At 30.4% G+C, this 12,072-nt stretch overlaps 2 protein-coding genes across 3 annotated transcripts in view; both read right to left on the reverse strand.

Annotated features, from left to right (window-relative positions):
- LOC141449768 (otoferlin-like) overlaps window positions 1-12,072 on the reverse strand; it is a 139,224-nt gene that overhangs the window by 61,513 nt on the left and 65,639 nt on the right. The gene's annotated exons all lie outside the window — the stretch shown is intronic.
- On the reverse strand, window positions 747-3,361 carry LOC141449761 (thioredoxin domain-containing protein 12-like). The gene is made up of 2 exons (XM_074119498.1): window positions 3,081-3,361; window positions 747-1,119 (listed from the first exon to the last, which is right to left on the reverse strand). The coding sequence occupies exons 1-2, from the start codon at window positions 3,263-3,265 to the stop codon at window positions 813-815; spliced, it is 492 nt and encodes a 163-aa protein (XP_073975599.1). The 5' UTR covers window positions 3,266-3,361; the 3' UTR covers window positions 747-812.

Below are 12,072 nucleotides of genomic sequence, written 5' to 3' on the forward strand. Positions count from 1 at the left end.
TGGTTATGAACTTTGCAATGGTTTAGTAAAGAAGACTGTAGAATTCTAAAAGATACAGACGCCTTAAGTAAAGGCGAAAACTATAATAAAACTATGAATTTGCGTAGATTTAAACTTTGCAATTTTTAACTTAATTTTTTAGTGCATCTAGCGTTCGTTGGTGTAACTTTCAAAATAAAGAGAAAAACTTTCAAATTGTTAAAATAAGTAAGGGTTTTCAGAACTAAACGTCGCGCCCCAGCGATATTGCTGTACAATGTGCCAACACGCAGGAAACCAACCAGCTTTTCGGAATTTCCAAGGGCAATATCGTTAATTTATACACAATATATATAAAAAAAAAAAGACCACATGAGTATTAAAAGCAATGGCACTATATGCAGTTGCAGTGTGTTCATCGAACATTTTTGTGTGCATTTATGTTTTCTTCCAGATTCTATAAAATGAAATAATTTAAAAGACAAAGGATTAAAGGTCTGTTTAATGTTTGAATATCTTGCGAATTAGGGCTACATTTTGGAATCAACGTCATCCACAGATACTTAACAACTAAGAACTATCCTTTACTGTGCCTTAGGAAAAGGCTTTCCACTGCTTGATCAAAGGGCCTTTTACAACACTTAGTCTTTGCAAACATTATTCATAGTTATATAATTAGTGCAAACATTTATTTTCATTAAACTTAGCCGCCCAAAGCATCTGTTGGGAGAAATTCACTGCTTATATTATAAGGAAAACAAACAATATTATTGTAGAGACGTATATTTTTGTGGCATTAATAATCAGCATTTGTACAAAAAGTGAATACACAGTCAAGTACTACCAGTACCATGATAATAGCAAGGTCTTCTTTCATGACAAGCTGGTGGAAAATGAGTCAGTACTTGTTTCATTGTAAACAGAACACTTCGTTCATTAGGATAATAGTATTTATGCCTGGGGTTGCCTAATTTATTGTAAAATTCGGGCACGACCTGTCCATCTGGATTTAAGAAGACCACCCTGGGAGTGTAGTTACCATCAATTCTCAAACTTTTTGGAACCAGATCTTCTTCTACACCCACCATAACAAAATAGGAACTCAGTTCTACAATTGGATCTGAATTACCAATTAATGGTCTGTAAATAATTGGCATTAATTAAAAAATGAAATCGTTAAATTAATTTTTGATGAAATGTTTATTATTAAGGACACCAAAAGTTATAATTAAAGATAAAATAAATAGAAAGCGAATTTGAATCAAAAGATCCATTATATTTTGGGTTTCATCAAATTAAACGATAATGATAAACGCCGAACTGTTGTTTCTTGATGTGAAGAAGAGGGAACATTTAGTTTAATGATTAGCAGTCGTGGAAACAAGAGAAGAGGACGTTAGACAGTAATAACTAATAAGTCTTAAAGTATTAGCCATCTTTAATCATTATTACTATGTAATTATTGTCATTTTTGTACACAATTTTTTTTTTATCATTGAACTCGTTTTCTTAAAGAGAAGAATCCACTTTGATTTTAAGTATAATCGTTAATGCTTAAGAGTACAATTGATTAAGATAGAAATAAGTACATTTTTAATTTTCAATTTTTATTATTAAGTGACCAAAAGTACTTGTAAAACGTAAAGAGAATCGTGGTCTCTTGAGTCTCGAGAACGTATTATCTCTGTTAATTATTATTACACCATTAATAATTATTTACTGAAATATTGGCATTCGCCTTGGATTATTTGAAGATAATGTAAATTATGCGCCATTATCATTCTACGAGGCCAACAGCGTTTCAATCGTCGTGGAGGACGATCTGGAATCGTTGTGGAGGTAAGATTTTGAATAAGAGGATTGGTACAGAATGGAAGAGAGTCAAAGAATTTTCTATATCCAAATCTAAATATAGAAAATTCTTTGACTCTCTTCCATTCTGTACCAATCCTCTTATTCAAAATCTTGCCTCCACAACGATTCCAGATCGTCCTCCACGACGATTGAAACGCTGTTGGCCTCGTGACCAGCTCCAGTAATGTAAGGAACTCCAGCGAGAGTGTTGCCGGAGGGCAGCTTCTCTCCTCAAGCTGATCCAGCCATAAAGTCTACTTTCATCATATTCACGGATTGCATTTTATTCTATTGTAGATTGTGAATAACAAATAAATTACAAAAAAAAAAAAAATCATTCTACAATCTGTCATTTTCCATTACATCAAGTCACCCCATTAGAGAATGAAGGAAATAGCTGTTTTGTGTCCCATTTATTTTATATATATATTTATATAAGGAATGAAATCAAATAGCGAGAGAAGATAAGGCAAGAAGTTCACATTTTTAGCTAGCGATCGAAGATCAAAGAACAACGCAAGCGCAAGGACTTTGACGAAAGTTTCTCTATTTCTTTTTTTTTTCTTGAGAAAGGATATGTTGTCCCCTGGGTGCAGTTGACGATCCCAGGTAAAGAACGACAAGGGAATTCTGAAATAGGCAGAGCTTAATATGTAGCTTGTTTTGTTTGAATTCTATTTTTTTTGTTCTAATCAATAACAGCAAATTGGTTAATTCTCTAATCAATTTACTGCTAAAGCAGCCTAGTTAAATTAAAACCTAAATTCAACTAAATTTTAAATTATAATTTTAATTGAAGTTTAATCTAATCACTATTTATTTTAATTTGACTGTGCTACGATCAGAGTGATGCTAATTCTGAAGAAGTCAAATTCGTCGTAAGAGTTTCAGATCTATTCATCAGAAAATAGATAGGATTGAGTCTAGTGATAGTGGAAGACAATTAGATCTTTGTCTGTTATTATTGACATCTCCGCAAACGAACCATGTTAGCCAGTTGTTTGTTGCAAAGGGCTACAAGGTCTTCCTGAACTGAATGTTTTTTAAGACCTTTTATGCTATAAAACAAAATAATTATCTTCTTTTTTGTAATCTCCGCAAAAAGTAATCATTTTTTATGTATTTATACAGCTCAACTCTAATGACTAATTCTGCTCAAATTGTAGATATTTAAAAACAAATCTATCTCCCCTAGGTCAGCGGATAGTTAAAAGATGTAATATTTAAAAATCGATCTTACTTCTCACCTAAAAACTTTACAGGCATCGCATAATTCATGGTGTACAATCACCATGATAGGCCTCTGCAACTCTTTAGCCATTGCAAGTCCTTCTTCCATGTCCAAAAACCTAATTCTAGTACCAAACCATTCTTCGTTATTATTCTTTGCTTGTACCCACTGGATTATTAGCGATTTACATCGCGACCACATTACGTCTCATTTACATAACCCTTACGTCATTCTTAAATGGTACTTGTTAATTTTTTTTTTGTTCATTTTTGTGATTAAAAAATGTGGTGGGTTTCTCAGGAAACACAATTTTTTATTTTTAACATTTTTTATTTATTTGTAACATATTTAATTACTAAAAAAAAATATGGCACATCGTTTTCATCACTTATTAAACTTAAACATAAACTAGCGATAAATAAATTACAAGCGTTAACTACAATGTTTAATGGAGTAACATAGCAGATATTCAAAGCAAAAAGAGAAAATTTGTATTCGTTTAGAATGATGTATACATCTATATTATACATTTTTTTAATGCGTTATGTATGTACTTTACCAACAGTTCAGCTTACAAGTTACTATTTCCTTCTGAAGTGGTTGAGGTAAATTCACACACCCATTCAGCAATGAAAGCACTCTCATGAATAGGAATTGAGAACGAAACGTCTGACCTGGTTAATGCAGTTTATCCCACCAGAGTGAATTCTTTCACCTCTCTTTTATATATTATCATAAGTTGTTGGTGCGAATGTATTTTGTTATAGACATATTTTTTCTTTTTTTTTATGCAAACGTGTATTATGTTTTTAAAATGGCAAACACGGCAGCTAGGGTCATTTCTTATTCTATCATATAATACGTATACATAGCTTGCTGTACGAGTAACTACATAAAGATGTAGAAGTTTCAATCCCTGTTCTTGAACGGAAAATATTTTTTGTAGGAGGCCTTTCTTCGATGTGAATAAATCTTTCAGCGTTGTGGCGGTATTACTATTTGGAAGCCGATAAATTATCTCGCTCTATGGTATTAATTGAGAGTTTTAGCTGGTATGTACGCTGTTGGCTTCGTGAACATCTCCGACAGTAATACAAGAAACTCCAGCGAGAGTGTTGCCAGTGGGCTGCTTCTCTTCTCCAGCTGATCCAGCTAAGAAGACTTCTTACATCAAATTTGTTTCAAATTCATTTAAACTTTAAATGGCAAATAAATGAAAAAATGTCAATACTTTGGTCATACAATTATTTTTTTTCATTTCCATTATTTTAACCCAAAACGTTTTTATGTGTTTAAGCTTATGAGTTACCACGTTTTAAAAAATAAATTTATCGGTGAAGCGTGAGTATAATGGCGATATTTTCATTCACCCATACAATCTTTGGGTGTAGCATCTACGCTCTCTTATTGCTCCGGAATCAGGAGCAAAAAGTATTTGGACTTCGTCGTACTACTAGTAATAGAGCAGATTAAATCTGCACAAAATACACATTTCTGGCAAATATTGACGCTGAATTATACCGTTTATCTTGAAACAGGGCTATTCGCTAATAGTCCAATTAAGTGCCAGTGTTATAAACTTCTGGAATGAACTATTAAACATCTCTTCTGGAAGCATTAGCTTAATTGTTTTAAGAGGCTTTGCATTTAGGATAAAGCGAATGGTAATTCTCCAGATTACAACTAGATAACAAGTCCGGTAAATTAGAAATAAGTTGGGTGACCCAATTACTATTCTTACTCCTGACGAACTGTTCCTTAATGGTAGGAAATCATAAATTAAGTTTTAATATTGAAAGTATCCGATTCTCTTACGTAAAAAAAAAGTAAAGTAAAAGTAATAGCCTATTTTTTTCAGGTGCAGCTTAACGTCCAACTACCAATTAGAACTACTTGTACTTTTTCCTGTTTCCAACTAGAGCTAAACCTGCAATTGTATAACCAGATGAGAATTGTGAACAAATTTTACCAGACTATTCTAACGTTGAGGGAAATATCGGAACTCTTTGATCTCGTCGATGTGTGCAGGCTATGTTGTCGAGCCAATACCCGCCTCTCTTAACCACCTATTCCTGGAATGTCTCACTTATTCTAGGTGCATACTACAATTCTAGGGTAGTTGTTTTTGTGATATAAATATTGTGAATATAAAAAGAATGTTAACATTCCACAGTGTTGAACGTTTAAACAATATTTATCGATACCTAAAACTGCTTTGCAAAATACCTCCTACGAAATTAACCCCCCCAAATGACTTGGAAAATATTTAATAATAATATAAGGAAGAAGAATTTAGTTTTAAGGCACTAAAAGTACGTTTGTCTGATCAAGTTTTTTAACTTTAACTGAATACATTAAATATTGCAGTTCGCTCCTTCTATACAACCCACATTCTCTTCAGCTGTACAATTTAGCTATTTATTTCTCATTGTTGGGATTTGAATTACCATACATTATCTCAACCTAATTCTCTTTCTTCACCTCGCTTGAAAATCTCATCATTTCAGTTCCAATAATAACATGTAGTATCTTTAATTTAAAGTTGTGTTTACAAAAATGTTATATTAGACAAGACAAACAACTCTAGGCAAGGAGAATTTTTATAAATAAAGTTCTACTGCAAATATAAGATTTTTATTGTAATTATTTTTAATATTCCGCTGGAATCTAAGTATAGTTTTTCTGTTTTACAAAAAAGTATATTAAGTTAGCAAAAAATTAAATAATTTATTATTGTGACTGAAAAGTGGTGTCTAATGGTGAATTTTAATTCACCTGACAAATGGAACCAGAGGAGAGTCATTTGAGCAACTGATACGATGATTAAGGCCAAAAAACTGACTTAACTTTTGTTAATGCCAACACGACTGGCTAGGTGTAGGGATTCGAAGTAAATAAATGAGAAATCTGGCTCGAAATTATAGACTTGAGAGAACAAAGATGGTTTTTCGTATGTTAGACTTTCGATCTAACCTCATCGGATTATTGGAGACGTAAGATAATCTTGGTACATAAGAAGCTTTTGCTTTCACTAATCACAGGCTCTTTCAATATGCTTTTTTTTCTTTCTTTTTTTTTGCTAATATAATGTCTCACAGCAATGTTTCTCTATATTTACTTAATGGGTAGAATTTGTTACAATTGTAAAGGAAAATAAATTTAAATCTATAATAAAGAATGTTTTGAAAACAAGAATGTTCATTATTACTCTTCGCACAATGCATACAAATTTTTGTGTCATAATTTTTTTTAAAAATTTATGAAAGCAATTTAACGAGGGCTGTACCTACAATACAAATTTAAAATTCATGTATTCCACAGAAAGTAAACCAGAATTACACAAAAAAAAACTCTATTTAAATTTCGACCAACTCTTCAACTCACGAATTAGAGAACTTTCTCTTATTTTGTGCATGTGGCTGTTTTATATGAAAAAAATTTATTATTTTGCAGAAATTTATTTAATTTAAGGCTAAATTTTTAATAGGAAAGAGGTTTATTGCACGAGATTTCAAGAACTGAAGAATTATTAATGAAACTATATAAACAAAAATCTAAAGTTCCGCTTTTAATTGAGAAAATTAATTTTTATAGTCTATTCATTTAATTTAGATTTAACCTACGTCGTTTTCAAACTTCTGATAGCATGCTATCAACTGGCCATTAAATCCGTTTTATCCTTATTTAAGTTCCAAAATTAATGTGCTCCTAATTTTTTATTTGAAATTTAGAAATTTAATTTTTCGCTATTGCATGATGATCGCAAAAGCCCAAAATGAAATTATACTAGCAGAGTACATTTCTTTCTTCACTGTAGCCGATATACTTGTATCGGTACACTGGCGGGACAAGTTCTTGTTTCTAAATTTACTATATTAACAAAGATATTTGTAACCAAAGAATATCTGAATGAAGTGAGGCTGCAAATAAGGTAAGAATTTCCTTAATGTAAGGTTCAGGCAGGTAAATGGTTAAACCTCATCTACCTTTCGTTCTTCAAGATTTCATTCTCAACAATGAGGACAACATAATTATTTCTGCTCCTTTCACAATTTTCTAATATTTACTTTAAAACTTTAATAACTTCACTACCGTAACTTCTATCTAAGTAGAGAAGAATTTAATATTGCATGCAGATCATCAACTTTGGAATATTTATGTCACAAAGCTGAACATTATACAAACAATGAACAGCTGAAAAGTTTCTCTTGTTCAAATATTTATAATTTCTGCGTTTTTTTAGTGAGATTTTATTACTGATGTTTTATGTATTTGTGAACTATCATATTATGGTTTATTATTGACTTATGAGTAATCAGTAATTAAAATGCAAACGTACTCGTAAGGATCAAGCCAAGCACTAGTTTTTCATGAAATGTAATAATAATCAATTAAGTATTACAATTTATGTCATTAAAAAATATAATTTAATTTTTCATGAATAATTTTCTAGTCTAAGAGTTTTTTTCTCCTGGACCTCATTTCATTTAGAATAAGAAATTTTGCTGTTGGAAAATGTTCACACCGCCCTTCAATTGATGCTCCACACTTGAAGTGAGGCTGACAAGATTTTAAAAGCTATTTTCACTAACTTCCATTTTATACAGTACTCAAAGAAGAAAGGCACAGACAGTAAAGTTCTTATCATTTTTTTATTGCCGTAGCTTTAAAACCCCATCAAAGAGCTACGCTTTATTTGGGTCAAAGACTAGCAACCCCCGTTAATTCTAAATTATTCAAGTTTTGGTAGTGTTTCATAAAGGAACGTTGTGATTATCCAATCAATTTTATATATATTATATCAATTAAATAATAATTAAAAATTAATGAATGCAAACTAATTACAAAAGCTGTCAATTTTAAAGAATGAAACTTTTTAAGTTTGATAATAGCATCTCCCAAACAGGCAACGTGGAGAACTTACAAATTTCTTGAATTTAAATGAAAATTTTGAAAAAAACCAAACAGTTTGAGAACGTGGACATGTTTTCGAGTAATTATTAAATTTATCCATTCATATAAATCAGTTGATGGTTATGACTAGGCAATATTTTTCATTTATAATAGTTTCTTGTTTTCATTTTATTTACACCCGACATTATTTATAACACCAAAGTTAAAGTGGATTACCATTGTTCGGAGATAAATTGAATACTTCATTCAATTGGAGAATGTGTAATAGGAATCGATCTGGAAACGAGACTTTGGGTTGATTTGCATATAAAGTTAGTTAAGATTGAAATGATGTTATGCTAACCAATCATTGTTGATGTCCAGCTATTAATAATGCAGAATGTTATAAATAATTGCGCATTTTATCAAAAACATAAATTAGTTTTATATTTTCTCTTAAACATGGTTCGCAATTATGCCTATTTTTCTTATTACGAATGGTTTAGAATTTTCATCGCCCTTTAGATATTGAATAATCAGGTAGATGTAGCGAAATTTGAGTTGCCATTGTCAAAGCTTCTGTCCGTGAAAACTTGTAGTTTAGAAAGACTGAACTCATGAAAGAAAAGATTTACTAGAGATTCGGCCAAAAGTTTTATCTGCTGCTATGAGCAAGAAAAAAATTTGTGGAAGGTAATTAAGTAAAATCTATCAGAAATCCTCATGAATAATTAACTGCATGAATCAGTTTGTGAATATCACATTATGCAGTTTCATTTTGGTAACTTTTGAATAGACTTATTTATTGCAAAACTTAATTTTCCAACTTTCTTCACTTTAAAAATTTTGATTCCCAGTACAAGAGTAGAAAGAACTCAAGTAACTTTAAACAGCATAATTTAAGTTGGAACATACTAAGTTTTTTTATTATGACCCTCATCACCTTCAGTATCAACATTTCTGTTGACTTTTCAATAAATAAAAGCAGGAAACCCCTCCAACAATTATGAAATATGACATACAGTATAAATTGGCCAGTAATAATTGTTTTTAAGGTGTAAGGAATGAGGCATCCCTGAACCTACTAATTCTTTGAAAATTATTGAAGTGACTGAACACTCGCAATTGTTGATAAAATAAAATGAAGCTACACCGCTGGAAATTGTAATAAAACGGCAAGCGTCGGTTACATACATTGTAAAAATATTCTAATATTCTAAATATCTAAATGTATTCGAGAGAATGTGTTTTTGAAAAGTGCAGTGACCCTTTAAATTTATTTATTTATTTAAGAATTAAATTGTTTATTGCATCGCCATACCTTAAGCATAAACTGTATTAATTCAACTAAAACTCTCAAATATCCATGTTTTTAGCAATCAAATTGAATAAATATTATTGAAAAGTAAAGATGTAAATTGTAAAAATTGTATAGATAAATCAGTTCGAGCTGTCATCAGTCAATCAAATTGATGTATGTACTTCCATTTTCTGAATGAAATCATAGACAACTGGCTGCCAGTTCGTCACGCTTTTCGATAGTACAAGTTTGGTTAGAATACTTGAATATGTCAATTCCAAATACCATAGCTTATAATTGCTAATATACAGCAATTACTAATAACTTGAAGGTTTTTTGTATAAATTGTTTAAATTTGTGTTAATTGTTTTTAATAAAGTTTTGTTATTTGAAGTTAAATTATTTAAAGGCAAATTTAAATCTATAGCACACCAACCAGTAAGCCAGTTCACATTTTTCTCGCCTTTTGCCCAGCTTAGTAATATTCACCATTGATCTGAGTGCTTAATTGAAGTGTGAGTGCTTAAGATGCTTAAGATGAAGTAAATTACAACAGCTTCTGAGCCTAACAATCATTGACAAGAATGATTTATCTTTCCTCAGGGCGAAACCAAGTTTTCCAGGCTTTACTAGCTCTCCTTTTATTTTCCTAAATAGGACGTTTTGAATTTCTTTTTTGTCCTCAGTTGACCCTTGCCATTTTTGCATTTTTCGAATTACTTTTCTTTTGAAAATTTGTTTGCTACAAAAATAGGCTGTATCCGAGCAGTAGCAAACTCTTGGTATAATCAGAGTTTTTTGCAATTTATATAAACACAATTTAAGGAAATATATATAGTATACAAAATTAATTATGATTTTATATTTTTTTTTTAACAAATAAAGTTACAATTGCTCAGTATTATTCATCCAATAAGATGCAATATTGCAATTTGATAGCCATATTGCCAAGCTTTTCATTCCTGAAGATCTAGTCTTGCAGTAAACTATTGTTTTTCTCTCTTTATAAGAGGTTTCTTGGGACGTCGATACAAATAAATAAATTAGTCTTGAATTCTTGGTGTCCAGCTGGCTTCAAGCCTCCAGTTTCACCCATAAGTCTTTGCCAGGCTCTTTCATTTGTTTTATATCCCAGACATTCCAAGCGTTATTATACACCAGTTTAATAATAGGGGACAAAAACACCATTTAGAGTCGTCATTGATGATTGCTCAGCTTTATTGCATCAGAACAATATCTCAGTTTTAGTTACAAGTTAGAAAATACATAATATTCAAATTAAATCTTAAGTACTTTTTTCATGGTTTTAAATTACAGTAAATTTCAAGAATTTTTGTAGAGAAACAAAAGAAGTATTTCACCTAATGTAAACTTAGTAAATATGTAAGACATGTTTTATATTCTTAAAACAGTACTTATTTTTACTTTTGCATGGTCAGTTCGTTTTAAAGTACATTTTTTTCAACATTGTTAAGAAAGATTAAGATACTTATGAAACAAGTAATTCTAATAAGTTTTTAGAAGTTGTTATTTAGCACTAATTCCATGCAAAGTCCATACGTATAATTCCATACTAAGTCCATACGTATAATTCCATACTAAGATTTTTCGTTACAAATATTGACTTACATCAAATGCAAGCAAACAAATTCTTGCAATCTCCAAATCTTAATGTAAAAGGAATTAGAATAAAACTGAGTAATGGTCGCGTGATTTGCAGATTTTAGGTTGTAAAACTTATGCTAACGTAGAATCTGAAGAGAGAGAGAGAGAGAGAACATATCCTAAAAAATATTAATCCTTTTCTTGGCAGAAATACATAGAAATGTCGAGCAAATATTCTATCGAAGTTTTCTTTTAACTTGCCTGAGTAATGAATGAATTTCGTTTTTAATTAAAGCCATAATCTCTGCGTTTACACAAGTAATATTTATACTAATTTTTCCAACAGAGTGTAACACTTAACTTGAACCATTCATGCGAAAAAATAACAATTCAGTAAAAACAAAATTCCAACGGAAATTGAAATGATTTCTCCGCTGGAAAGATATTAAGGTATTTAGTGAACCTTTCAAAATTATTGAAGATATTTTTGATGTGCGTCTTTCCATACTAGAGATCTCTTAAGATAGCCAAAGACTAGAATTCTTCATACTCCATACTTCTCAACCATATAAGAATACGAGAGAGCACAAATTACACACAGTTAATAACAAATAAATAATTGCTTTTTATAATAATTCATTTCTACATTTTAACTGAATATACTCCTTTTAATTGAGTACTTTTAAAGAACTTTTATAATTAAATAATTAGTAAAGTATTTTAAAAATGATTTGGCGTTATTTTTGAAGATTTTTAAAGATTATGTGATTAATAGTTTAATACCTCCTATTAAAATCAAGTTAAATGGGTGCTACTCTAGTGTTACTGAACAAATATTTTGTATTTGAAAATAGTCAGCATAATGTTCTGTAACATCTAATAAATTCTAAACAATATTTATGAAAATTTAATGCAGTAAAATTAACTTAAATGATATTATTGTTATGAAATTAGAATAAAACATAAGCTTTTTTGTACGTATCTAAATGGCTGAAATTGCGAGATGAAACGAAATGTTGAGTTCTTGCTCATTTGTGTACCTTTTGTCGTTTGGTAAATCCTTATACTTTACTGTAAGTTTTTGTTGTGAAGATTAAATAAATAGAGTTAAAAGTTATGAGTTATGAGTTATGAAATAAATATTTTAATTTCAATATTATGGAATTAAAAGAGCTTTACAAACATTTTGAATAAATAATAAAGCATACAC

Source organism: Rhodnius prolixus, unplaced genomic scaffold (genome assembly GCF_049639745.1).
Source record: "Rhodnius prolixus isolate KJV_2025 unplaced genomic scaffold, Rpr scaffold_2, whole genome shotgun sequence".
Lineage (NCBI taxonomy): Eukaryota > Metazoa > Arthropoda > Insecta > Hemiptera > Reduviidae > Rhodnius > Rhodnius prolixus.

Coding starts and splice junctions, on each gene's coding strand:
- LOC141449761 (XM_074119498.1), bottom strand. CDS start 3,265: ATGTGGTCGCGATGTAAATCGCTAATAATCCAGTGGGTACAAGCAAAG. Junction 1,120..3,080: donor GATGCCTGTAAAGTTTTTAG/GTGAGAAGTAAG, acceptor AATTATTTACAG/ACCATTAATTGGTAATTCAG.